The following is a 27210-nucleotide window of genomic DNA, read 5'->3' as shown; positions in this document are numbered from 1 at the left end:
TCAAGTTGTAAACAGTCTTGCTAAAAATGTTGACATTTACACAATATGTTTATTATATTTCCCGAAAAAGTGAGAGAATGTTTTCATCAGGTTTAGCTTGAATAACAGTGTTAGCATTGCCCCCGGTTCAGTTACATGTCAATAGCAGAATTCACACAAAGATTGATTTTATTTTTAACCCTTTTGGCACACACAAACATACACTTTGTTATTTATGATTCTTATATCTTAAATTATTTAATTAATTTAACAAAAGTGAGATTTAACTTTGTAAAACACAGTATAAAAGCTGCTCTTTTTGTCTGTGCCACAACACATATGGCTATACCTTCTCATTTGCCCCCCTCCCTGACTTTCCCACACAGTGCTTAGCAGGCACTGGAGACTGGCAGCGGATCAACACAACAGTCAAACTGCACTCCCCTCGTTACCCAGTTTTTGATTTGCAAGACGGGCAAAAGTACCAGTTCCGAGTGTATTCGGTCAACATGTATGGCTCCAGCGAGGCCTCTGCGCCCTCTGAGCCCATCCAAAAGGTTGATGAAGATGGTAAGAGCCAGGATCAGTGCAGACTTAAAGACACATGATTATATATCCAGCAAAGCACAATGCACACAAAAACCTGTGAAGAAATGCTGAATCGTCAAATTTTGTAATTTATTAGAATTATAGATATTAAAGGTCCAGATGGGAAGGTCACTAAAACAACTTTTTTTGTGTTTGTCTACCTTAAGCAAAGTGTTTTAGTGCATACATGTAAATGTGTCCACAAAAACAAATGCATGAAAAGCCCAAATACAGTTTATTTCAAAAGTGATTGACTGTGTTTTGCAGGTACTGAACTTCCAATTGGTATGTACAGAAAAATATCAAACACACTTTAAAAGCACTTTTTTCACACTGCTGTAAGTTCACTCTTTCACTCTCTGCTCTGTGTGTGTTTGTTCTCACTATAAGTGATGAACTGGAGCACTTGGGGATGGCTTAGTAAGCTGTTATATTACAGGGTAACGAGAAGTTGATAAAGCAAAATGGGATTATTCTGGGCTCTCGTGCCTAAATTCAAATTAAATCCCAGAAACGCTCCTCTGTCACAGTGTTCTGCTTAAACATCCTGTTCTGCAAAAAGGCATGGCAAAGCCATTCCATGGGAACTGAAAAACAAGTCCTCTGTGCTGTGTTTAATCACTGTGTTTGTGCACACAATATACAGGAACACAGAACACAGCACAAATATCGAATGCATGCATGTTTTTTGAGTAGCAGTAACGTGCTGTAGCTGTAACCTGCAGACAAGTAGGTGGAAGTCAAAGCTTCAGTGAGTATTATTTACAGCTAATTGTCATGATTTCTGTTCTGTAAGAAAGTAAATTGTTAGTAACTGATACATTAATTAGTCATTTGAATAAAATGTTCTTTAATACAGAAAAAAATATTTACAACTGGTTTGATGTCTGAGGTCATCAGTTGTGGAATCATTCTGTCCTTGTCCTTTTTTCCACTTTAACACTTTCAGCTTTGTATACTTTTGGTAATTAATTAATATTACATGTATATAGCCTGGAATCTAGAGCCACACCACTGTGCCAGCCTCTCTCTTCACATGGCGCTGTTGCCTCCTGTGAGATTCCTGACACCCCTCCCCCACCCATCACCTTCACTCAATACCAGGTTGAGATGCAAATGAGGAGACTTCACTCAGGCAAGTCTGCTGGACCAGACGGAGTGAGTCCCCTCGTCCTCAAGACCTGTGCCCCCCAGCTGTGTGGAGTCTTTCATAAACTGTTTATGCTGAGTCTGAGTCTGCAGAGGGTCCCAGTGATGTGGAAGACATCATGCCTCGTCCCTGTACCAAAGACGCCACGTCCCAGTGGCCCCCAGGATTATAGGCCCGTGGCATTGACCTCCCACATCATGAAGACCCTGGAAAGGCTCATCCTGGACCAGCTGCGACCCATAGTAAGACCACATCTGGATCCCCTTCAGTTCGCTTATCAGCCTCGTCTCGGAACTGAGGACGCCATCATCTACCTGCTCAATCGTGTCTACACCCATCTGGACCAGCCGGCGAGCACTGTGAGGGTCATGTTTTTTGACTTTTCCAGTGCTTTCAACACCATCAGGCCGACCCTCCTGGGTGATAAGTTAGCAGTGATGCAGGTGGATGCTTCTCTGGTGTCCTGGATTGTTGATTACCTGACAGGAAGACCACAATATGTACGTCTCCCACAGTGTGTGTCTGACAAGGTGATCAGCAACACAGGGGCACCACAGGGGACTGTCCTCTCCCCCTTCCTCTTCACCCTCTACACCACAGACTTCAGCCACTGCACAGAGACCTGCCATCTTCAGAAGTTTTCTGATGACTCTGCGGTGGTTGGATGCATCAGCAGGGATGATGAGACAGAGTACCGGGCTGTGGTCGACTCCTTTGTCACATGGTGTGAGCAGAATCATCTGCAGCTCAATGTGGCAAAGACCAAGGAACTGATCGTGGACTTCAGGAAGACCAGGAAACACTTGACCCCTGTTTCAATCCAGGGGGTCAGTGTTGACATTGTGGAGGACTATAAATACCTTGGAGTACACATTGACAATAAACTGGACTGGGCTAAAAACACCACAGCACTTTGCAGGAAGGGCCAGAGTCGTCTCTATTTTTTGAGGCGACTGAGGTCCTTCAACATCTGCCAGAAAATGCTGAGGATTTTCTACGAGTCTGTTGTGGCCAGTGCGATCCTCTATGCTGTTGCATGCTGGGGGAGCAGGCTGAGGGTCGCAGATGCCAACAGACTCTATAAACTAATCCGTAAGGCCAGCAATCTTGTGGGGATGGAGCTGGACTCCCTCAAGGTGGTGTCGGAGAGGCGAATGCTGTCCAAGATAAAGACAATGTTGGATAACACCTCCCACCCACTCCATGACATGCTGGTCAGTCACAGGAGCACGTTCAGTGAGAGACTGAGATTACCGAAAAGCACCACTGAACGACACAGGAAATCTTTCCTGCCTGTGGCCATCTCCCTGTACAACGCATCCACTTAACACAGTTTGCTGCTACAACTACACATGTTTCTTTTCCAGCTATTTATTTATGAGTGACTTATGTATGTATGTATATATATGTATATATTGTACTATTCTTAGTTAGCGTATTGTCTGTCTTGTCTTAATGTTGGTTTATAATGGAGCACTGTAACAAAAAATAATTTCCCCCAGGGATCAATAAAGTATTCTGATTCTGATTCTGATATATGTTTTTTCTTTGCCGCACAGGCGTCCCCTCTGCTCCTGGCCATGTTGTTGCTACTAGGAACACCAAGTCATCTGTGTTTGTGCAGTGGGAGGCCCCCAAACACCTGAAACACCTCATGGGATATTACATCGACGGCCGTGTCGTTGGAGCCAAGGAGTGGTTTGCATGCAACCATAAACCCTTCAAACATACCAGGTAAGAGGGACAAAAATGTTACACGATGGTCTTACTGTGATTCAGATGTTTCAAATGACACCAGTTTGGCAAAACACGAGTTTTTGCTTCTCAGCCTTTTGAACAAGAAGGAAAAAAAGAATTTAATGAATATAAATAAAGTGTCTCCTCTAGAGGAGTGTTACACAGGAGTGCAGTAACTCCACAGCACACAGAGAGCTCAGTCTGAGAGTCCCTGAGCAATGTGTCAGGTTTAATATAAGGCAAAGGCAGGTTGTGGAGTCATGGATAAATGATGATGATTTCAACAATTTTCTAGCTTGTTTTATACTTTATTCTGCAGTATTCCCAATATCAGCTGACTTTCTCAAATCTGAAGATAAACTCACGATGGCTTTTGTGAGTGGAGCTCACAAAAAATAGTTTAGCCAGAATAACAATATGTACATAGAAATATCCGATGTGGGCACTGGTTTAGCTCAATAGGTGAGCAGGTGACCACACGCCCTGTGACCAGAAGAAGCGAGCGAGCTTTGAGTCCGAGCTGTGGCCCTTTGCCGTGTGTCTTCCCCTCTCTCACTCTCTCCCCACTTTCCTGTCCATCTTTCACTGTCACTGTTCAATAAAGACAAATGCCCCCCCCCCCCCCCCCCAAAATAATATTTAAAAAAAGAAATATATAGAAACAAGAGGAAAGACTTCAAGAGGTTTTATATGTATTTGATTTAAAAAATGAGTGTGTGCGTGCCTCAGGTTTGTGGTGCACGGCCTGATCCCAGGGGAGACCTATGTGTTCCGTGTCCAAGCTGTCAACCTCTTTGGCCTCAGTGAGGAGTCACAGGAGTCCTCTCCCATTGCTGTGGAGCCTGCACTCGGTAAGAGTATTATCAAGTTCATGATTGCGATTTATATGCTGCCTCTGAAAAGTTAAAACGCTCTTTGAAACTGTCATTTTTTTCAAAGAAATGTACATTTCTTTGAAAAAATAGAGGAATACATTGGAGAATGTATAATTTAAGAGAAATGGTGTTTCTTAAGATTACCAGAGTCCTTGAACCAACGTGATGCTCAGTGTGATTCATTTCATTATTCTGTGCAGGCAAGGGGGCTGAGTATGGTATGTATTCAATAGCTGTGTTTACTTTTGTCCCCCCCTTACTTACCCACAGCTTTCTCTTTATCCACCTTTCACTTTACATTATTGTGTTTTGATCACACAGAGACGTATTTTTAACAGGACTCTACAAAACACTTCACACTTCAAAGTCTGACAGTTACTCAGCACAAGAGTTGAAAACTTTACGATAAAACTTTGCAGGCTGCTCAGTGAAGTGTGAGAAAGTGCATGACAGGCTCACATGCAGCCGATCACAGTCATCGTTTCCTAGATTGATTAAAAAATGTTGAACTTTGAAAGACGTTATGTAAGATGATGTCATACAAAGTTTAAATATGAAGCTTCATTAAATGTGAAACTTTGTAATTCAGCAACTCCCAGCTCTCCCTTTGGGATCACCATGCTGAGTTCTGATGGTTCCTCCATAACTGTGGCCTGGAAGAGTCCCAAACACTGTGGTGGCTCCAAGGTTAACGCTTACTACATTGATAAGCGGGACGCTGACACTTTAGTCTGGAAGGAGGTCAACCTAAACGCTGTCACAGAAAGAATGTGCACTGTGAGTAATCAGACACAAGATTAAGATTTTCTTTCTTAAAGTTTTCTTTTCTTGTACTTGATAAAGCTAAATTTGATTAATTTACATTTACTCACTTTATTATTACTACTTTATTCATTCATTTGATGATTGTGCCACACGTTATTTTAGGTGGAAAATCTGAAGGAGGGAACTTTTTACGAGTTCAGGGTCACTGCTGGTAACATGGCTGGTGTTGGTCTACCATCTGCTGCCAGCGTTCCAATGAAATGTGAAGCTTGGACCATGGAAGAGCCAGGTACAGGATTGTCCATGTGACTTTATTCTGTAGAGTTATCTCTGCATCTCACAGTGAGTATGGCAGCTGTTGTTTTGACAGAGGCAAATTCACCAAAATGCCTGTTGAACTCCTGCAAATGTATCAATAAAATGAGCATCCAAGGCTTTTAAAATGTATTAAAGGTTAAAAAAAAACATTTGAATTCCAGCCCAAAAAATAAAAATAAAAAACTTAACTGATAAAAATGTCAGTTAAGTTGCGTTGACTCCAGTTCAACTACAGCTCGTGCGTCGTGTGTTCTTTCTGGAACTGATGATGTTTCTGTAAATTCAAGGCCCAGCCTATGACTTGAGCTTCAGTGAGGTCAGAAGCCACTCTCTGGTCATCCTGTGGAGGGCTCCCATTTATACTGGAGCAAGTGCTGTCACTGGATACTTTGTGGACATGGCTAAGAAGGGCTCATCAGAGTTCGTCACTGTGAATCAGGAAGCTGTGAGCCACCGTTACCTGCAGGTAGCAAATCTGGTGCATCATGCATATTCCAACAAATGGCCAACCCTCTTTCCACACCCAAGTCACACTCTCCATGTGATGATATTTCCCTGGTTTTCGTAGGTGACTGGACTGGAGGAAGGTGAAAGCTATGTGTTCAGAGTCCGTGCTGTCAATGCACACGGTGTTGGAAAACCTTCCCAGTTGTCAGAGCCGGTCTGTGCTAAAGCTATTCCAGGTGATGAAAACAAACTGAACGTGTGCAGCCAGCTCTGCACTTTATCCTTTATATTGGCAAAACATTCAGAGACATGTGAGACGACAGCATGATAATTGTCTTTTATTAAAATACTTAGACATCGTATGAGCAGACATAAAACACAAAATCACTGATAATTACAGTTAAGCATTTTTAAGTAGAGAACTTTAGCATTCACTAGAGATATCAAATTTCATATACAAATGAAAACTTATGTGTGGTATCACAGTATTTTGGGAATTTCTCTCACACAGTCTAAACATAGAGGCTGTAGTGCTTTCATGTAGTTTACTTTTTTCATTTCTACAGACACATAGTAATGCTTTCTTCCTTACTTTGTAATATTTTTCATATCATTGAAAAGATGTGTACACACTTTGGAAGGTGAATATCTTTGATCACTTCTCCCTGCAAACACATGCAAATTACTGCAATGCAAATTGAATTTGTTCATATCATGATTATCAGTTTAATTTATGACACTAAGTTTAGAATTAAAACCACACAGATTATCTGACTATTATCTGATTATTTATGACAGCGAGTATTTTATTTTTGTTATTACTCACTGGAGAGTTTCACGTGTAATTTGCAGGCACAAAGGAGATTGTGGCTGGTGTGGATGAGGAGACTGGAGATGTCTTCCTGTCTCTTGAGGCCTGTGAAATCTGCGAGACGTCCAAGTTTGTGTGGTCGAAGAACTACAAACTCATCAGTGACTGTCCCAGAGTGGCTGTCACAACTAAAGGCAGAACGTAAGCTTGATCTTTGAGCTTTGACTTTGTTCTGTGTCCTTCGTTTGTGACAGCGGGACGAATCTAATGAATCATTCAGTAAATACACCAGCGCAAACAATGAGCTTCTCCCTCGGGGCCTGAACTAGTTTGCTTTGTCATCTTGCTTCGGTGAACTCAAAATGAAAACATGAAACACAGCCGGATCAAGTTTTTATGTTTCCATTCAAAAAGCTAATAGTTCATTCAAGTGTTTTCTAAAAAAGCTCATTATTGGCCACTTTTTTGCATTTTTTTCTGGCCAAAAAGTCACAGGTGATTGTATTGCCTTAGCATTTAATGGGAATTTACTGATTTAAGTTTAAAGTAAAAAAAAGTTTGACTGACCAAAATGTACCAGAATATTTTTAATAAGAGTATGAGGAAATAGTGAGGACTATACCATTAGGATATGTAACATGACACTGTAACAAACCCACTGTTTTAAATAACAGCAAATTTGAATGGAAATTAAATTTATAGTAAGAATTAAGTGACTTGTGAAAGAATTTTTGTTTGACACCCTGTTGAATCCCAGTTGAAAACTGCTTTAAATGTCCTGACTGTAATGGATCTTACCTTTATTTCACAGGTCCAGACTTACTTTCACTAACCCTGATAAAGATGATTTGGGCAAATACTCTGTCATCGTCACTGACACAGATGGAGTCTCTGCCAGCCATACTCTCACTGAGGATGGTCAGTCATGTCTACAAGTTGCTCTATATGTCAAAAGCAGTCATAAAAACATCAGATTTCATAATTCAGAGCCCCTTAGTTCTTCTCGCTCCGAATTGTTTCTTTATGAGTATATTTGTTTTCTTGAATCTTTCCCGCAGCCCTGAACACTATGTTGGAGCTCAGCTATGCCATCAGACATCCGAGTGAGTGTTGTGCCTCCCCATCAAACCCATTTACATCCAGTTTGTTTCTTACTAATTTAATTTTTAAATGTCTTTTTCTTTTTCAGTTGTTCCTCTGAAACATGGTCTGAACTATGAGGTTCTGGAGAAAGGACACGTGCGATTCTGGTTGCAGGCAGTCAAACTTTCACCATCTGTGTCCTATAGATTCATTGTCAATGACAAAGAAGTCACGAGTGGGGAGGTAAGGTGTCGACCTTTCAGAAATGAGTGAGTGTGAAATCTAATTATGAGTGAGTTGTATGTCTTCTCTTCTGTGTCTCTTCAGTCCTAATAGAAAAATACAATCACACATTTTGAATTCTTGATTCTGTTCATCTGGACGTAGCGTTCTCAGTGGGAGAAGCGTTTCGTCAGTCATCCCACTGTCCTTTCTCCCATCAAAAATGCTACATGCAGATGAACAGAATCAACTTTTGGGGATTTTCTTACCTGAATGATTGAACATTCCCACGCATCGAGATATTTTGAACTCTTGCTTTTAGGACATTGAATTCTTATTAGTCATTAAGCATCCTCTATTTTGATTTTAGTTGTTTGAGTTTGATTATTTAGAGTTTAGTTTATCACTTTCATGATTTTATTCTTTTAGTAATGTCTCCATGTTTAGTCTTAAGTTCTTACTATCTTTGTAATATGGTTTCTGTTAATCTTTAATATTTTTTATGTTTCTGACACTTTGTGTAGCCTTTAGCCTTCCCAGTGTCTGTGTGTATCTGGTCAAGTTGTCTCCTCTGTTAGGTGTTCTCTGTTTGGGTGTTTTATTTTGTTTTATTTTGATAGTCATTTATGTCTCGTGTTGTATTTTGTTTCACTTCCCCTGTATTATTGTCTTTGATTGGTTTCAGCTGTTTTCTGTTACCCAGGTGTTTTCACTCATCCCTGATTGCCCTCTGTGTCTGCATGTAACTGGTAAATGGTTCTTATATAGGGCATTTCTATTGTACCCGAGGACTCGAAACGCTTTCTACAGCATGTCTAATTCACCTATTCACACACACACATTTAAACACGCACTACATCTAAGTGCTTTTTCTCTGACATTCACAATTCACGCATCGAGAGCAGCTCAAGGTTCCACATCTTTGGCATGAAGACTAGAACGGCCACGGATCGATTAGTGGATGACCTGTTCATGAGCTACAGCCGCCCTGTGTGTATTTAAAGCCTTAGTTTGGGTGTGTTTACTTGTCATGTCATATTTCCCTTTCTGTTTCCTGGAATGTTTCTTCTGGTTTCCTGGATTTAGTTACTTTGCATCTTGTATTATTTAACTTCAGTTTGCATCTAAGTTGGATTTCATCAGCTAAATCAGCAGCTGGCCTTTTGTTTCATCGAGTCTACATCTGAAGTTTGCCTTTTGGACTTTCATTCTACACATTCCATTACATGACATAAATATGAAGTTGAGGACTTAAGAGTAAAACTTCCTGCATTTCTTGTTCTCCTTTTTCCCAGCTTTGGTTCACATCATTCTTGAACTGATATGATCTCAAACAGCATTCAGTCAGAAAAACCCAACCAGACAAACACACAAACATCATTCTTGCCAAGCAGTCAGCTCAGGCTCACTTCATTTTTATTCTTTAGTTTCATTCAAAATAAAATGTTTCCACATGATAATATGACTACTAAGAAAAGTAAAGTTTAGCTAAATATGTAAAGGAACCCATATGTAACTTGAACAAAGACAAGGAAACTTTACAAATCTTTTATTATATTATTCTAGTTTCTTAAAAGCAGAACAGATACTGTAAAGTAGTCTTTTCTTTTTTACAAATGAGTGGCAAAAGTATTTAAACACATTGAAATTCTCATAGTTTAATATTTTCATCATTTTATTCCTCTTAGGGACAGAAGATCAGTCACGATGTGGCCACTGGAATCATCCAGATGACAGTGGATCATTTCACCAGAGCCAATGAGGGCACATATACTGTTCAGATCCATGATGGCAAGGCCAAAACCCAGAGCTCCCTGGTCCTGGTCGGAGATGGTGAGAGTTTTCCATCTCTCACATAGAAGTCCATATAACTCGTGTTGGAATACTACTTTGGAAACTTATAAAAACCTCTGTTTCTCTGATTGCACCAACCAAAAGGGCAGCACAGCGAGCATTTCATCTGTGTCTGTTTTTTACTCATTCAGTGTTCAAGGCTGCTCTGAAGGAGGCTGAGTTTCAGAGGAAAGAGCACATTAGGAAGCAAGGTATGAATATTTTTGATGACTTTGGCACAAGTAGTAAGCAAGTTTGAGTAAAATAATGGATTTAGAGATGTGTGCGGCCTTAATTTATGTCATTCATGTGGTTCTTTGTTCTTGTCCTTGTAGGCCCACATTTCTCTGAGTATCTATATTTTACTGTCACCGAGGATTGTACTGTTATGCTCGTCTGCAAGGTAACAAAACCACGTAATTATGTAGGATTTCCTGTAACTCTGAACCACATGTCAGATGTGCTTTCCACATGTTCATTGATTCTGTTTCACTTCTTATTGCTTTGCTTTCTTGTAAAAACAAAATCCTTTAATCTTTGTACTTGTCAGGTGGCTAATGTGAAGAAGGAGTCAACTTTACACTGGTACAAAGACGATGAGGAGATTGTTCCAGATACTCCCCCCAATGTCATGTCTGGATCCTGTGCTCTTCCCCTCCCACTGGTAACATCTGCACAATCCACACTGAAAAATATAATGTAATATAAAATAACCTTGTTTTTATTCAGTTCTCCAGAAAAGATCATGGTGTTTACAAGGCAGTACTCAGTGACGACAGAGGAAAGGACACATCTGTGTTTGACATTTCAGGCAAAGGTAAATTTTTAGTGTTGTGATGGGTCAGCTATTAGCTCTTGGTATTGTCATATTAGGTTTCTGTACCGTATTCATTGTGTCGTTTTTCCCACTTTGATTTCCAGTGTTTGATGACATCATCAATGCCATCGCCCAGATCGCTGGTAGGTTGGATCAGCTAACTTACACAGCATCTCAAACTGTTAAAATATCTTTGCTGCATAGGCCAGTGTATGTATGTATATGTGTATATATATATATATATATATATATATATATATATATATATATATATATATATGTGTATATATATATATATATATATATACATATACATACATATATATATATGTATATATATATGTATGTATATGTGTATATATATGTATGTATATGTGTATATATATGTATGTATATATGTATGTATGTATATATATATATATATATATATATATATATATATATATATATATATATATATATATATATATACATATACATACATATATATATATATATATATATATATATGTATGTATATGTGTATATATATGTATGTATATATGTATGTATATATGTATGTATATATATATATATATATATATGTATGTATATGTGTATATATATGTATGTATATGTGTATATATATGTATGTATATATGTATGTATATATGTATATATATATATATATATATATATATATATATATATATATATATATATATACATATACTAGAAGTGCCTTTCTTAAGAAAAGTCCAGTGGAAAAGCTGCACCAAAGTCAGCTGCAACAGTACTGCTGCAGTTTGATGCTGACAGAGCTGGAAACTGGTTCAGAAGGATAAAGTACGTGTACATGTTAACCTGGAAACAATTCTGAGAACCCCAGCTTTTCTCTAAATACACAAATTTACATTAAGTCTGCTTTGGCTAAGAGACGAGGCTGTGATGACATTCTGAAGTCATTTCCCTATTGTTGGTGCCTGTGCGTTTCATGGTGGTTGTCTTTAGGTGCATCTGCTTCTGAGCTGGTGTTGCAGTGTACTCCAGAGGGCATCAGACTGCAGTGCTACATGAACTACTATACAGAGGAGATGAAAACCATCTGGAAGCACAAGTACAGTCGTGAATTTAAATATTTTAGATTATTCAAATATCTCTTTTTAGTTTATCATTTTAAGGTTTAGCTATTTTACTTTTTGAGATATTTTGTTTTACTGTTTATATGGAACAAAAGTTCATTATTCACAGACACTTATAGGCAGTCTGTGAGCTTACCCAGGCTGCTGCATGTGAGACAGCATTGAATCATAACATCTTTTGAAACAAATTTTCTATGAAACACTTCAAACACAGATGTTTTGAGTAGTTCTGTGGGTGGCTCAGTTAGCAAAAGGAGATGTCATGCAAATGTGTCACTTGTGGGGTTTGTTTGTGTCCAACTTTGATCAGGAGTGTTTAATATTGTAGAGAAGCACTGCTAGTTTTTAAAGGGGTGTAAAAGCACACAGACATTATGCCTTAGAGTCACTATATCTCACATTTGAAAGCAGCCTACGAAATGTCTGTGTTTGTTTTTTCACTCTGTATGAATTAATAACGAAGTTTTGAGATCCATGATGTAAACCCGCAGGGAGAATAAGATTGCCTCCTCTGAGAAGATGAGGATTGGCGGTACAGCTGAGATGGCCTGGATGCAGATCTGCGATCCGTCCGATAAGGAGAAGGGTCATTACTCCATGGAGATCTCAGATGGCGTCAAGACCCACACCCGGACTTTTGACCTCTCTGGACAAGGTAAAAACCTCCATCTGTGCCACCATTTGTTTTCATTACAGTTTTTCTCTTTTGCTGTGATTGTCTTATTTATTTGTCTATTTATTTTGGAGTTTCTAAGATGTGAAACCTTTTGTCTTTGAAAAATTGACTCCATTGTAATCATTTGTTTTGTAGCATATACAGATGCCTATGAGGAGTACCTAAGACTTAAGTAAGTGTTTTGATGTTACAAGTTTGTAGACATGCGGTTTTAATCATGTCAAATTTTAATCAAATCGAATTTCCTCTTCGTCTTTTAGGGCGGCTGCCTTCGCTGAGAAGAGTGAGTATTTCACAACTTGTATTGAGACAGTTTGAGAGAGATTCCTCATGTATCTTTCAATAAAGGTACATTGGTTAATTATTTTTTAAGCTGTTTATACTATGCGCACATCTTACAAGGACAAAAAATTGATAATCACAAGTGCCCTCGACAGCTCTTTAAGCATTCTGAAAATTTTCACAGGAATTTGTGGGCAAGGTATTTTATTTTAAAGGCAAAGTAGAAATGAATGTCTTACTCATTCTTCCTCTTCCTCCCCCTGAACATCTCAGACTTGATCTACTAGTGCACAATAACAACACTACACAATAAATGTAAAAAGACAGATTGCTGTAGTTTTAAGATCTTTGATTTCTAAGTCTGGGAGTGAAAAGTGACTTTTTCTTTTTCTGTTCAGACCGTGGTAGAGTGGTTGGTGGTCTACCTGATGTGGTCACCATTATGGAGGAGAAGGTAAACATTTTCCAAACTCGGCAATCAACGTCTCTTTTCACAGAGGGAGAAAAGACACGTTGTGGAAGATGATGCTTGAGTAATGATTAAATGCAGAGTGGTGGATAAACACAGAGAGTGAAAAGAGGGGTGGGCAAGTTCAGGCCTCGAGGGCCGGTGTCCTGCAGGTTTTAGATCTCACACCTGAATCACATGATTAGTTCTTTACCTGGAGAACTTCAGGACATGTTGAGGAGCTAATTTAGCCATTTGAATCAGCTGTGTTGGTTCAATGACACATCTAAAACCTGCAGGGACACCAGCCCAGGAAGCCTGGAGTTGCCCACCCCTGTGTTACACCATAGTCTGAGATGTACTGCTGCGTACAGTATTGATAACAGTATTGACAAAACACTTCTTTGGATGGCTTTTGTTCAGATGTCATGCCTCAATTCATATTTAGTCTGCAGTTTAAGGTTCATTCTAAAAATGTTTAAAAAGAAATGCCAACTTCAACTTCAAATTGTGGGTCAGAGTTAATAATAAATAAATACTATAATGTCTGACCTCATTATGTCAAGTGATTACAACAATTTTCATTAGTTTAATAAACACATGAATAAATAAATCTTTGTGTAAGAATGTAACAAACCTAAAATATGAATCGTATTCTGTGAATATATTTTGATTTGAGTTGACTGTTGGTCCTTTCTAGTCCCTGAGCCTCACCTGCACCGTGTGGGGCGAGCCTACTCCTGAGGTCACCTGGTTCAAGAACGAGCAGGAAGTCGCTTCCACTGAGCACACCAGGGTCATGTTTGACGGTGGCAAGTTTGCCAGCCTCGTCATTAACAAAGTCACCCCCGAAGACTCCGGAAAGTACAGCATCAATGTACGGAACAAGTATGGTGGTGAGTTTGTGGAAATCACTGTCAGCGTCTACAGGCACGGAGAGAAGATCCCTGAGCCCAAACTGGGGCAGGCCAAAGCAGCCGCCACCACGCCTGTGCTGCCAAAGTCCCCAGCTCCCCCTTCCAAGACCCCAACCCCCACCCCTTCTAAAACCCAGACCCCAGCGCCATCCATGAAGAGCCCAACTCCAGCCTCCACCCCAATCTCCAAGTCTCCAACCCCTACCCCGAAGTCTCCTACTCCACCACGCAGTGTTAAGTCTCCAACCCCACCCAGATTCATGAAGTCTCCAACTCCACCCAGGAAGTAGAATGTGGGGGTTAATGTTCGCTGTTAGCAACACTGATTTATAAGCATTAGTGTGAAACAATGAGCTCTTACTTTAAAGTTTATTTAGATTTAGATAACGTCAAAGTCCCACTTCAAAAACTGCTGCTTACTCTGGACTACACCTCACAGTCATGTATGGGCCATCATATGTCTTTAAAGTGGTTCCTTTTAACACAAGAAAAACACTGAGAAACATAAAATGTCCGTGTATATTCATTACAAAGTTTTAAAGGCTGCACCTTCCACTATGCAATGTCAGTGAAATGCCTGCAACAAATTGTGGATGTCAAAGGATATTTATGCTCTATTACAACTTGGGTATTAGTGACACAAAAAAGTAAGTCAGTGAACTGTCTTACAAAGAGATAAGCAGAGTTTTAGAGGACAAAATTAAAGAAATTAGTAAATATTTTAGGTTTAAGCTCCAGTTTCAGTGCTTTAATCTTAATCTTCTCTGTTACTGTGTTTCCCTACATTTAGCACTTATGTCAAAGAGTGTGATATTATACAAAACAAAGCAAATAATATCAAAACCTACAAAAATAAGATCCAAGTTGTAATACACCAGTATCAAAGTGGATGAGCTGGGAGTCAGCAGGTACAGATGTGGGGTAATGTTAGTACCTGGGTGAAAATGCAAATACCAGGTTACTGTGTTTGTGCTCCAGCCATTCTTCTCCCAGGGTTAGTTTGTCTGTGAACAAAAACATTCACAGCCCTTGTCTCTGTACCTGAGAGGCTCTTCTGTCTGTGACACATTATGTCTTCCTCCCCAGTGCTTTGTGATGGCAATAAACTTTACTTCTCAACCTACTTTTGTTGTCTTTGTCAGTAGTCACTGCTACACCTCACCCTAGAAGACGTAACTCAAATCCTTCGGCTACAGTTAATGAAGCCAAAAGTAAAAATGTGCACTTGCAGCCAGACTCCAAGGGACTGCATGACAACTTGGGAGACAAGCCAACCTGCCTCTGAAAGCCAGGTGAGCTGAGGTGGGTGGGGTTTGTTACTGTAGCTGTCAGCCGAGCAAACAGAGCAGGTACAACAGGCTATTCGTTTGTACAGAGTTCGCGAATCCACACCTTTAGCACTTACCGGCTTATGCTGGAGAGAGTACCGACACCAGGACCGACAGAAGGTTTTAACTTTTTAAGCTGGTTTAAAGTTTCTCGCCTCTGATTAATCAGGAAGACCAGGATTCTTTTTGGCCAGTTATGAAGTAAGTCTCTTTGTATATGTTGCTGAAAGTGTGTTGAATTCCTGACAATTTACAGTAGTTACTGAAGAAGTAAGCACATGCCTCATATTGTTTATGTGTTTGTGCTGAACCACATGTACCTTTTTGGTTTCCTAAGAGCTTAGAGGAGAAACATTTCTCGTATGACACCATGGTAATAAAATTATCTGCATGTCTAAGTTTCTTTAAGACAACAACTAAATGCACTGAAAATAAAATGTTTGTTCCAAAGCTCTGTAGTGTTATGTAAAAATTGTATGTTGACAGTTGTCTCATGTTTGTCCTGTTCATGTTTAATGATTAGTTAAAGATTACATATTACAACTCAGCAATGCAGATAAAAATGTTAAAGTCATACACATAATATTTTTTTTCCTAATTATCTCTTTTTTGACATTCAGCTCCAAAATGCAAGTTTAACTCAGTGAACCCTGTAACAGCATAGTGTGTGTCACATTTAAGGTAAAGAAGAAGTCTGCTGCACACAGAGACTCAGAGGGGTTCTCGCATCCATGGAGTCCAATCTGTCATGCCTGTCTTCACTTGAAGAGGACTGTTCAGATTACATTCAGCCGCACTATAAAGAATCCTATCGTCTAGCCATTTATGCCCTACTATGTGGCGGCAAAGAAGCCTATGAAGAGTTCCTTCGAGCTGAGCAGATCAACCACTTCCTTTCAGAGGAAGAGACTGTGTTCATTTTGGAAAATGCAGAGTTACCGGTTGTGGAAGATGATTCAGAGGGAAGACGCAGCACAGACGAGGTCAGACCCTCCACCTATTTCCCAATTGAGTCGGAAGAGGAGGTGCCAGACTTGGATTTGGGCTGGCCAGGGGTTGCGCTGGAGGGTGTAGAGACCAGCATTAGCCTGCTGTTTCACCCACCCAGACAGAACACACCAACAATTAAAGAGGTGGTTCGGAAGCAGATTCAGGCTGCGCAGAAGGTGAGGCCTCAGCACTGCGATATAAACAAAAGAAATGCTCCTGGGCCAGTGCCAGAAAATAACGCCTCATCTATCAGGTGGAGGAATCAACAAGGACAATAGTTTATCAATAGTACAAATTCCTAGTGAAAGGTGTAGTTTTGCGTAGGCATATAAACACCTCTGCATAGTTCTCTGCATACACAGGAGACTGCAGGGAAGGGCTAAACATACATTAACCCACACAATCAGCTGACTACACCAGTTCAAATGTTTGAAGCAGTTAACTACTATGGCAACTGAACTTTTGTTATCATGAAAATGTACACGATGGAAGTCACTCATTACTGTGCAGCTTTTTGCTTTGTGACGTGTGAGGCAGGCGAGTGGCCAGTCTGAATTCATGTAGGCTGCACTAACTTTGGCAGGTTTCAGAGAAAAAGTATTTAGCAATTCAACATTCACAGAAACATTGTTGCAGCAATGTTCTTTAAAGCTGTAGCTATCATGAAGCGGTAACAGTGATGTCAACCTGGTAGAAATTTGTATTTATGCTTAAAATGCATTTCATGACTAGAAATATTAGTAATATTATATTAGAGCAGCAAGTCACTGCAGTTTTCCATTTCCTATTTTTTCCCCAGGAACCTGCTTCATGAAGCAAATTCATCTTGTACTTCCTGTGCAGTTATCTCCTGTAGAAAGAGTAGAAAATGAGTGCTGTTGCACTGCTTTCGCAATTTGTTGCTGTATGTTTAATCTAGTCTTCACATCGCTGTCTTTTAATGAGATGATCTTGTAGGATCCCGTGGAGGTCACAAACAGACACGCTGTTTTTTGCTTTTTTACCTCACACTTCCTGGAATTTTCCTTTTTATTTAAACCTATAATATTAAACTTAAGGATTACCTTTAAGTCATTTAAAAAGTGCTTATTATAATTTAGAAATAAGTAAATATAGTAATGAGTAAAGAGAAGAGCTTTTTTCTGTGCACATGTATGCAGTGTAGGAAAAACTGCTCCAATAAAGACTGCAAACATCTGAAGATTTTACTGAATCACAGGATCTACAAAAAAAAATGATGAGATACAACAGTAAGGATACTGTTGCTTTCAAATTAGTTAAAAGATCAGTCAAATGAGATGGAAAAAGTATCACTGTGAAACATTAACATTAATTCTTGTAGTCAACATTGTAGCAAAATACCACAGTAGGATCAGATAGCTATGGCTGGATTGGTTGGCCTTAAACTGATTACAGAAAAACTAATTAAACCAACTGCAAACCAACAATTGAACAGACCACTCTTTAAAAAATAGTTTTCCTGTGATCAAGTACATGTTTAAATACTTGTTTAAATTCATATGAAAGCACTGATATATAAAATGCTGACACAAAAAATAAATCATTCTACTTGCCGTAACTGTGAAAGTGACCTTTTTTGTTCTACCACATAATAACTGGCAGAACAAATTTAGATGCTACACATTAAAGGTGAAATCTAACTAATTTCAAAATAAAAGTACCTATACATAAATATATATCATGAAATGACGTAGGCAACAGTTATGTTGAAACAGGTAAAACTTTGTCTGATATTTGATTAAAAAAAAATCTGTCTTTCCTCTTTAGCAAACCACTTGTCTAATTTACAGAATTCATAACAACAAAAAATATCACAAGCAAAGGTGCTCAGTAAATCACAATCTAAAAAGTGAGTCTGCTCACGAAGCTTTACTCATTCACGGTCACCTGACAAAGAAAGTACACTTGCTTTTAATTCTAATTCTTTGGGCTTGTTGTCTTCTTACTGTTAAACATTTGGTCATGTCAGTGAGATACAAACTATGTAGTTTCCCCTTTTGCCACAAAATCATCACCTTTCCTGCTTGACAGCTGGTATGAGGTGTCTGGTTTTCACCAAATGTGTGGTCCTGTGTATTATGTCCAAACATCTTCACTTTGGTCTTGTCTGTCCAGCGGACATTGTTCCCGAAGTCTTTTGGTTTGTTCAGATGCAACCTTGCAAACTTAAACTATGCTGCCATGTGCTTATTGGAGAGAAGAGGTTTCCTCCTGGATCCTCTCAAACATTTTGTGTTTATTTAGTCTTTTTCTAACTGTACTATTATGAAGTTTGAAGTTTCTCTGAGCATTAAACAGTCTTACTTAAATTAAATTTGCTAGGATGTGCACTACAACACTGGCGACTTTTTTCCACTTGAATACTGTTTCTGACTGTATAGTGATGAAATTCCAGTTGTTTAGAAATGCTTCATAACCCACCCAGATTGATGGGGAGCAACAGTTGTTTTTGTAAGATCATTGCTGATGTCTTTCCTCCCCGGGATTGTGTTCTCACCCCCTCAATGCGCCAAAACAGCAAACTGTTAAAACATCTGCTGTTATAGAGGTACTCACATTTGCTGATGACCTTATAGTAACAAAACCTGTTAATTATCCTCCACATTTCTATGGAAGCAAAAAGGATGTAAAACAAATTAGTCCGCATTCTTATACTTTAGATACTGCTTCTGCATTGTAGCTTAATTTTTGTTAAATAAATAATGAAACTGTGCAAAATGTCACAGATTAACCAACACGAGGTTGCATTTGCCTAATTCTAAGACCTGCTAAGGACCAGATGATTTTTTTTTATTATGGCCCAGTACATAAACTCTAAAAATAAAAGATTTTTTTTTTCACATAACTGCATATATACAGTTGGCAGTTACTTCTCTTTGCATGCATCAGAAGTAATGACATTATTTGTGTTGCATAAAAGATTATTTCAAGTTAAGAAGGTGTTTTGCACAATGATACAGTTAATTTTGTGTGGAAAGTCATCTCTACTATACAAGTCCTGATGTTGACTACTCATACATTTTTTGACTTAATTTGTATTTTCTCAAAATTGAAAACATTTCCACGTCTAATGTGCTTCCAGCTTATTGCCATTGTAATGGATGTCTTCACTGATGGCGACATTTTCAAAGAACTCATCAATGCGACACAGAGGGGAGTGGTGGTCTACATCCTTCTGGATGATTCCCATGTCAAGAGCTTCCTCAAAATGGCACACGACATGGAGATTAATATTCAAGAGCTCAAGGTGAGAAACACGGCACCTTGAAATACAAGGTTTAAAGGGCGACAGTATCAGATGAGTATGTTTTATCACCATTATTGTACTTGTTGAGGCCATGAACTGCAAAAAATAAAAATCATCAGGAAAAAAAAATGTATTATCTTCCACTAGACCTATGTGATTATCTGGATTTCACAGTGGAGACACAACAGGCCTATTCTTATGTTTTCCACTTTTCCTGATATAAAAAGGGGCTTCTGGTAAACATGCTCTTCTGCACTTCTTGCCAAATGTAATTTTCCTGTTCCCGTGCATAGTATACACGTTAGCATTTTAAACAATGTTTATCTTGCAAAATATTTGAAAACTGTCAACTCCATTGTGTGGTGGCTTTAGTAGCACAGTGGCTGATAGTGAACAACAGCCACATACCAAACTAAGACAGGTAGAGTCATCTTAGAGCTGGGCATTTATTTAACCCTTGGCGCTCTAAGTCATAGTCAGTTCGGCAGTGAGTGTGTGTATGTGTGTGTGTGGGGGGGGATGGGTGTGTGTGTGTGTGTGAGGGGTGGGGGGTACACAGATATGTAGACATGTATGGAGACATTTGCTACTCAAAGCCATAATTGGGCCCACACATGCCTGTTGACCTGTTAAACATCATCTGACATAGTCTAACATTTGCATTCCCCCAGAGCTTCCCATGAGGCTTCACAACCTTTCTTCTGTTGGCAAAAGAGCATTTAAAATATTACGTTTGACATTTTCTCCGCACCCTGATGGAAATACAGTCATTTACCAACATTTCCCTGCTGTGTCTCTACCTGCCATTTTCACACAACTGCAGCAACCGCAGGACAGATCTGTCAGTGTGGCTGGATTTTCCTGTTAAACAGCATTAGATGATGTTTCCACAGTCTAAACAAAGAGTCATCAGCTCTGAACGCAGTGATGGCTTCACGACCTCTTTGCAGCGTGCCTAGCCATTAGCAACATCAAAAAAACAGCCTGAGGAAAACTCACACAGGTTTGATCATGTAGAGTTTGACAAAGGGTGTGCGTGCTTTCATGTGTTTGTGTAAAGGTAGTAGTAATGGAAACTGGGGGGGGGGGGAGTGTTTCAATTAAGTTAAGATTTAGGCTGTTTGCACCTGATGACTGAAACAACCCTGAACTCATGTTTCATGCTCTCGGTTTGAGTTTTTGAGTTTCATTTTTGAGTGTTGAAGGCCCTGATGTGTTGAGCAGTGAGACCTGGGAATCATTTAGTTTTTAAAAGATGTGGCACATAGTTCTTTCACACGGTAAAGAAGTTACATTCAGATAAATCAAAATGAACGAATATTAGATTTACTTGCAACATTTAATGTGGTGCCTTTGTGCACTTTTCATTTAAGTAAAGAGTTCAAATTATGTACTTCTTACTGAAATGATAATCAAAGCACTCCTTTTTTGGAAACAGGCTTGCATCATATTCCTGTTAACAAACTAGCTAATGTAAGTTGCCAAACTTGTTAGCCCAAAACAAAACTAACACAATCAATAACACAAAAGCTGAATTACTTCTATGTAATTCTTTTAGAAGGAAGTATGTCCAGCACATGCATGAATTATTTTTAAACTGGCAAAATCACATTCCTGTTTCTTGTGTAATGTCTTTGAAAAACAATGCATGTTCAAAGATTGTACTATCAACTATAAAACAGTGTTAACCTGAAAATCTCCTTGCAGTTAAGCTCGTAAGACTTGATGTTAGAATCCCTGATAATCAGCACTGGTGTCCTGTGGTCAGGAGGGAGGGGTACAACCTTTATCTGCTTTGAATGCACAGATTTGAATGTTCTGCTGGAAGCAGATGAGAACAGTTGAAGAAATATTGACAGACATCAGTCGTGACTTACAGAGACTGTGCCCCGTTAACAAACCCTGGATTACAAATGACATAAAAGCAATCATCAACCAGAAAAAGGTAGCTTTTAGAGGTGGTGACAAAGAATGGCTCAAACAGATGCAACATGAGCTGAAGAAGTGACTGAACACAGCAGAAATGTAGTAGATAAAGAAGATAGAAAGGAAGCTAGAATACAGCAACATCTGTGAGGTGTGAAAAGGAATGAATACTAAAAAGAAACAAAAACAAAAAGAAAAGACAGCCACTTATGGGTGATGTGGAAAGAGCTGATGCACTCAAGCAGTTCTTTAGTCCTTCAACTTTATGGTCACACTCACTCCCACTGCTTCTCCTTCACTGTAACTCCGTCTGCTCCTGCACAAGCTCCCCCTTCTCCTTTCATTTCTAATACAGCAGCTACTTCCCCTCTCACACCTGTGCCTTCATGCTCGTCTGTCACAGACAGGGGTGAGATTGGAGTTAGGAAGACTATGATAGCCCAGATGGTGTGTGTCCAAGGCTGCTCAAGAATTGTGTTGCCCAACTGTGTCAACCTCTCCACAGGATTTTTAATCTGAGTCTACTGCCAGGACTGTGGAAAACATCCTTTATTTTTCCGGTACCAAAAATAAAACGTCTTGCTGAACTAAATGACTTTAGACCAGTGGCCCTTATAATGCACATCATGAAAACCTTGGAACAGCTGATTCTACACCAAGACAAACTTGCTTAAAACTGCAGACAGGAATCCGAACACAGGGATCTCGTAAAAACCTTCAGCCACTGGTGTCACAAAACCTACCTCATGCTGAACATCTCTGAACACTGGGGAGGCAGCAACAGAAGGATCAGTAAATTTATTCTTATTCTTATTGTTGTCAGGGTCATCAGGTAGCCACCCTTGTTCACTGGTCACTGATAGACCCACGCATGTACTTGGATGCTCATGCTTTTGAGAAACCTGGTTGCATCAGCTACATCATTTTGTTTTGGCAACTATGTCTGCATAATTGAGCCTTTTGAATTGTATATGCTGCCTCCCATAGTACCATTATCTCCACAGTGTACAGGCACTTCTGCACGGTGGACCACCAGATGATGTCTGGCCTGAGAATACTTGGAGTAATCTTTGGTGGGAAAGTGACTTTCTGCAACTTGTAGCCACAGGCAGTATCCACAGTAGCTTTCATTCTTGCAGATAAGATTTAGGGGGGAATTACTTTTCCAGATTTGGGTAGCCTTTTGTGCACTAATAAGTGAAATCATGATTTAAAAGCTGTGTTTTGTATTTCCTTTTGTCTTTGCAAAACTAAATAAATAAATAAGAAATCAGGAACAAGGAAATGTTTTGTCACTGTATCGTTTGACCTGATTAAGCCTCCTTGGCTAGTTTTGCAGCCAGTGAGGATGTCACTGGAGGTCAGCAGAGTTCCATTTGTTCTTCTTTTTACTGTATCATGATGTTTACACATTCACCAAAAAAGGAAAAGATCACTGGTTTTATCAAAGATGAAGACATAAATCCCTTTGGTATTGCATTACGATGAGCATCTGGTATAAAAACTCTGAAATTAAACACATGGAGCTTCCCACTGTTTTGATCTGTTGTGAATAAGCCAGAAGTAGGTTCTTCTATCATTGCATGATAATGCATTTTACAAATAGAGATTGCTTAATGCATTCTCAAATAAGCATTACATATATTACTTGTAGGTGAAATGAAATTGATTTATTTTTGGCCTTAATTCTCATTTTTATTTTTCCATCAGAATCTTTGTGTTCGGACGGTTCAGGGGCCAGAGTATCAGTGTCGCTCGGGGTTTAAGTTACATGGAGGTTTGGAACAGAAGTTTATACTTGTGGACTGCAGGACAGTTATGTATGGAACATACAGGTGAGTCAGTGCTGTTCAAAAGTATTCTGTGATTAAATTGAAATAGAGGCCTGGCCTAGCTCTACTTGGCAGCTTTGCTAACTTTAAGTAAACCTTAAAGCAATTTCATGTAAACTCACTGTGCTACTCTGGTATTTTTAAAAATAAAAATTGGTGAATTAGGAAGAAAAAAATATGATTAGCTGCCTTCCTTCACCACTTAGACCGGCTTTCTTCTGGCGGGTCAAATAGCCATATTAGGAAGATTCTGTCTCACTTTTATCATATCGAGCAAGTATGTGTTTAGAGCAGTCTGCAGCCTGAGCTCGTGGCTCACGGAGATTAGTTACATTATTTGAAACTTTCACTACTGAAACAGTAAAAATAAGAGAGAAAAAAAAGTTTTAAAAAAAGACAAACCCCAGAGCAAGTTCTAAGACAAACTTAACAAATCTTCCAAGTCAGCAAAACTAGTTTATCTGTTTGAGAACACACAGAGCTGAGGTAAGAAGAACACTTAATAAATGCAGTGGCCTGTGGGCAGTTGCAGGCACCAGAAACACATAAACTTTCTGCTGAATTTGCCAAGTTCAAACATCATATGATTTAAACTTTAGTCCTATGCTCTGCTACTATAGCTTTTGTTGTGTTGGATGTGTTTCCTGGTTGGCCCTTATTTCCACTGTTATGTTTCAGTTGTGGATTAAGCACATTAAAATTTAGATAATGAAGATATGCATGACTTTATTATTAATACTGTTTAAAAATTTGTGCATCATTATGATTTGTACTGGTTCTTCAATTTCTTTTTCAGCTACACATGGACTTTTGAGAAAATCAACCTCAGTATGGTCCTGGTTGTCACAGGCCAACTGGTTTCCACTTATGATGAAGAGTTCAGAAGACTCTATGCTTGCTCCACAACTTCTTCAGTCTTGCTTAACGGGAGGCCACCTGTTCTGTACCTTAAAGATACTTTGGCTCTGGAGAGCCCAAACTCCAGCCAGCTTTCTCTTAATATGATTCACAGGAGATCCAGGGTGATGCACGTGGTGAGAAGTGTTCAGGACAACAGGTTCAACAATTCTGGCACAATGACCAGAGGCTTGAGTGTCCAGGATAGGCTCCATCAGTATGACTATACTAAAATGGGGAACCTAGTGAAAGGACACAGTTATGGAGGCGAGCTGCAAAAGGTAAACTCCATGACTCGGCTAAGGATGGGAACTAAAGACATTGGAGTCCCTGGGAGAAGTGGATCTAAACCGAGGGGAGGTGGGGAGGTGCTTCTACCAAACCGGATGTCGCACCATCACCTCCGGCACCAGACACGTTACGGTGCGGACCAGTACCTAATACCATTCAACTCAGAAACATCACTCCACCGCTGGAAGATTGATTCTTATCTTAATGAGAATGAGATGCATCCAGGTGCGTCATGTGATGCGATCTCACCTGTGACATCTCCATATAGCAGTCACACAGGCTTAAATGATTATCAGTCACAGCTCATTCACAGCAGGTCGAGAGATATTAAGTCCAGAATGGAAGAAACACGGCAAAAAAGGTTCAGTTTGCAGGACTATAACAATTTCAGGCAAAGCCACGAGTCTTTGAGGTCCATGTATCTGAATGCAGAAACATCCAAACTGATGTCTTCATTAAGAGGCCTGGATGTAAGGCAGAGTATCACAGAATCGGAGCTAGCAGCACAAGAAAGCTGCAGCCAGGAAAACAGGGAGCTCAAGAAGCGAGGTAACAAAAGAGAGCCAGTGCTCACTGATGGACATCGTTCTGCCTCTCACCATGATGTGGTTTCAGATGGAAAAACAATGCAGACATATGATTGGCGTGAGCCTCTATCCAAGACAAGATCAGCTGCTGATTTAGACCAGAAAATGAGTGATGCACCACTCAAGCCTTCTCATTTACAGTCCAGCAGTGTTAGCATTCAGCATCCGAGAGCAATGGAATCTTTGACCGAGGTCCCTGAAGAAAAAGACAGTTCCCACACTCACTTAGACCCAGCACTTAAAGTCAGACGTGAGATTTGCAAAGATGAGGAGGTTGTTCCTAAGAACTCTGTAAAATCTCCAGAAAAAGAAATTCAGGATCAAGCCACAGGAAAGCATTATAGGGTGGCCAAAAGCACAGGCTCAGGTGATTCAAGGCAAGGAAAGAAATCCATTTCTAATGAAGTTGAAACTTCTCTGGAAGTCTTCAATCCATCTACAGGACCTCAGCGGGGAGTGGAAGATAAGGGCAGTCACACAGAAAAAGGGGAAGCACAGCCAGAAGATGCAGCGCTACAGAGAAAACATTCTATGAAAATGAAAGTGCCTACATCAGATGAAAAGAAAACTTCCAAAAATGAAAATAAGTCTCTCCAAAGAAGGACCTCAGGAGTAAGCCAGCCACTGAAGGCTGCCCATTCCCTGGCACCTGATGCAGTGCACACAACAAAAAGCCAGTCACTGAGCATGCCCAGTTTGCAGAGCTCCCTTACTAGTCCATCAGAGATAGAAAAGACTAAATCTCCACTGTCAAGATTTTCTCCTCAGCGTTTGAGCAAAAAGAAGATGGCCCTTGCAGCAGAGCAAGACTCAAAGGGCACTGTGGGTGACGAAAGAGAGACTTTATATCAGAGACCAAAAGACAAAGCCTACAGTCGGTATGAGTTTTTGCTTAGCAACGAAAATCTACGTCTGGATAAGTCAAAGAAGAAGGCAAATTCATATTCGTCAGACAAAGAGAGAATCTCTTCTTTGCAAAGGCGCGAGTCTGCCCGTTCAGTGAATCAGACACAGAGCAGCACTGATAACAAACTGGAGCGATTCATGCAGCGAGTTGGAAATCTAATAAACAAGAACAAGTAGCGAAGGCACAGAAGAAGGCCAACATGGTCAGAAATGAAGGCAAAGTTTAAGCATATTACATGTTTTGTTTATGCAGCTGTTTTCCATGCCTAGACAAACGGTTTCTTTACACCGCAGCAGTATGCTCCACATTTTTTTTTTAAATCGCCACTGATGCCAGTAACAAGGCTTGATAAATCGGTATTTGCAGTTAAAGTCTGAGATGGATCTTACTGGGGAGGAGGAGTTAAGGCAACCAGGGAGAATCTGACAGTAGCACTTCAGGACATTCAGCAATGTTTGATTCAGTAAGCTAAATTATAATGATACGGTATGTCTTATGCAAAATATGTTTATTCTTTTAGTTTACCTAAAGGATCAGACTGATGAGAGCATCTTTTATGCTATGACAACACCAACACCTCTGTTGTTGTTCAGTATTGTTGTGAAATATCTACGTTTAAAAAAACCCACACCAGTAAGGCCCACTGTTATAACCTGTACCTGAGGTTTTCTAAACAAACATACACTGGTTTACTCTAATACAGTAATGCATACATTCATCTGCCACTGAATATATTTCTTCTTGTTTCAGAAACAGTACTGAAACAAAGGGTGGATGTAGCTCAGGAGGCAGAGCAGGTCATCCACTAGCTGAAAGGGTGGTGGTTTGAGCCGTGTGTCAAAGTATCCTTAGGCAAAATACTCACCCCTAAGTTGCTCTACGATGGATTCACGGGAGGATGAATGTGTGTGAATTACAGTAGAAAAAAGTGCTTGTGTGAATGAGACGTGTTGTATAAAAGCACTTTGAGATCTTCAGTAGTGTAAAAAAGTGCTATATAAGAACCAGTTCATTCTCTGAAAATGTTCAGAGCTGCTGGAAATTACTGAAAAGTGTTCAATTAATAAACATATTTGGTTTTTTTGCTTCTTATATAGGCAGCACGGTGGTTAGCA

The 27210-nt window shown here is 39.6% G+C and overlaps 2 protein-coding genes across 5 annotated transcripts in view; both read left to right on the top strand.

The window, feature by feature from the left end:
* Positions 1–15192, top strand: part of myom2a (myomesin 2a) — a 28060-nt gene extending 12868 nt beyond the window's left edge. For 2 of the 3 annotated variants that reach the window (XM_026171924.1, XM_026171925.1), the window contains 22 exons: positions 3277–3451; positions 4184–4305; positions 4919–5106; positions 5257–5383; positions 5700–5878; positions 5981–6095; positions 6712–6871; positions 7482–7588; positions 7729–7773; positions 7860–7996; positions 9664–9808; positions 9961–10020; positions 10144–10211; positions 10359–10472; positions 10538–10625; positions 10730–10768; positions 11616–11721; positions 12238–12401; positions 12558–12594; positions 12683–12705; positions 13103–13158; positions 13853–15192. In XM_026171924.1, the coding sequence (XP_026027709.1) occupies positions 3277–3451; positions 4184–4305; positions 4919–5106; positions 5257–5383; positions 5700–5878; positions 5981–6095; positions 6712–6871; positions 7482–7588; positions 7729–7773; positions 7860–7996; positions 9664–9808; positions 9961–10020; positions 10144–10211; positions 10359–10472; positions 10538–10625; positions 10730–10768; positions 11616–11721; positions 12238–12401; positions 12558–12594; positions 12683–12705; positions 13103–13158; positions 13853–14359 (2762 nt within the window). In that variant the 3' untranslated portion in view covers positions 14360–15192. Of the gene's footprint in view, positions 1–365; positions 550–834; positions 853–3276; positions 3452–4183; positions 4306–4918; positions 5107–5256; positions 5384–5699; positions 5879–5980; positions 6096–6711; positions 6872–7481; positions 7589–7728; positions 7774–7859; positions 7997–9663; positions 9809–9960; positions 10021–10143; positions 10212–10358; positions 10473–10537; positions 10626–10729; positions 10769–11615; positions 11722–12237; positions 12402–12557; positions 12595–12682; positions 12706–13102; positions 13159–13852 lie in introns of all 3 variants that reach the window. The other variant, XM_026171926.1, reaches the window with a different exon arrangement.
* A 68-nt stretch (positions 15193–15260) lies between these two features.
* Positions 15261–27210, top strand: LOC113024671 (protein FAM83B-like). 2 transcript variants are annotated; one of them, XM_026171927.1, is made up of 5 exons: positions 15261–15598; positions 16079–16563; positions 19491–19655; positions 23292–23416; positions 24210–27210. In XM_026171927.1, the coding sequence occupies exons 2-5, from the start codon at positions 16129–16131 to the stop codon at positions 26269–26271; spliced, it is 2787 nt and encodes a 928-aa protein (XP_026027712.1). In that variant the 5' UTR covers positions 15261–15598; positions 16079–16128; the 3' UTR covers positions 26272–27210. The 2 variants fall into 2 exon arrangements, with proteins under 2 accessions (XP_026027712.1, XP_026027713.1); XM_026171928.1 differs by lacking the exon at positions 15261–15598 and having other exon boundaries at positions 16000–16563.

This window comes from Astatotilapia calliptera, chromosome 6 (genome assembly GCF_900246225.1).
Source record: "Astatotilapia calliptera chromosome 6, fAstCal1.2, whole genome shotgun sequence".
Taxonomy (NCBI): Eukaryota; Metazoa; Chordata; class Actinopteri; order Cichliformes; family Cichlidae; genus Astatotilapia; species Astatotilapia calliptera.
Note: the sequence above shows the minus strand (reverse complement) of the source record. Positions and strands in the feature narration are given on the sequence as shown.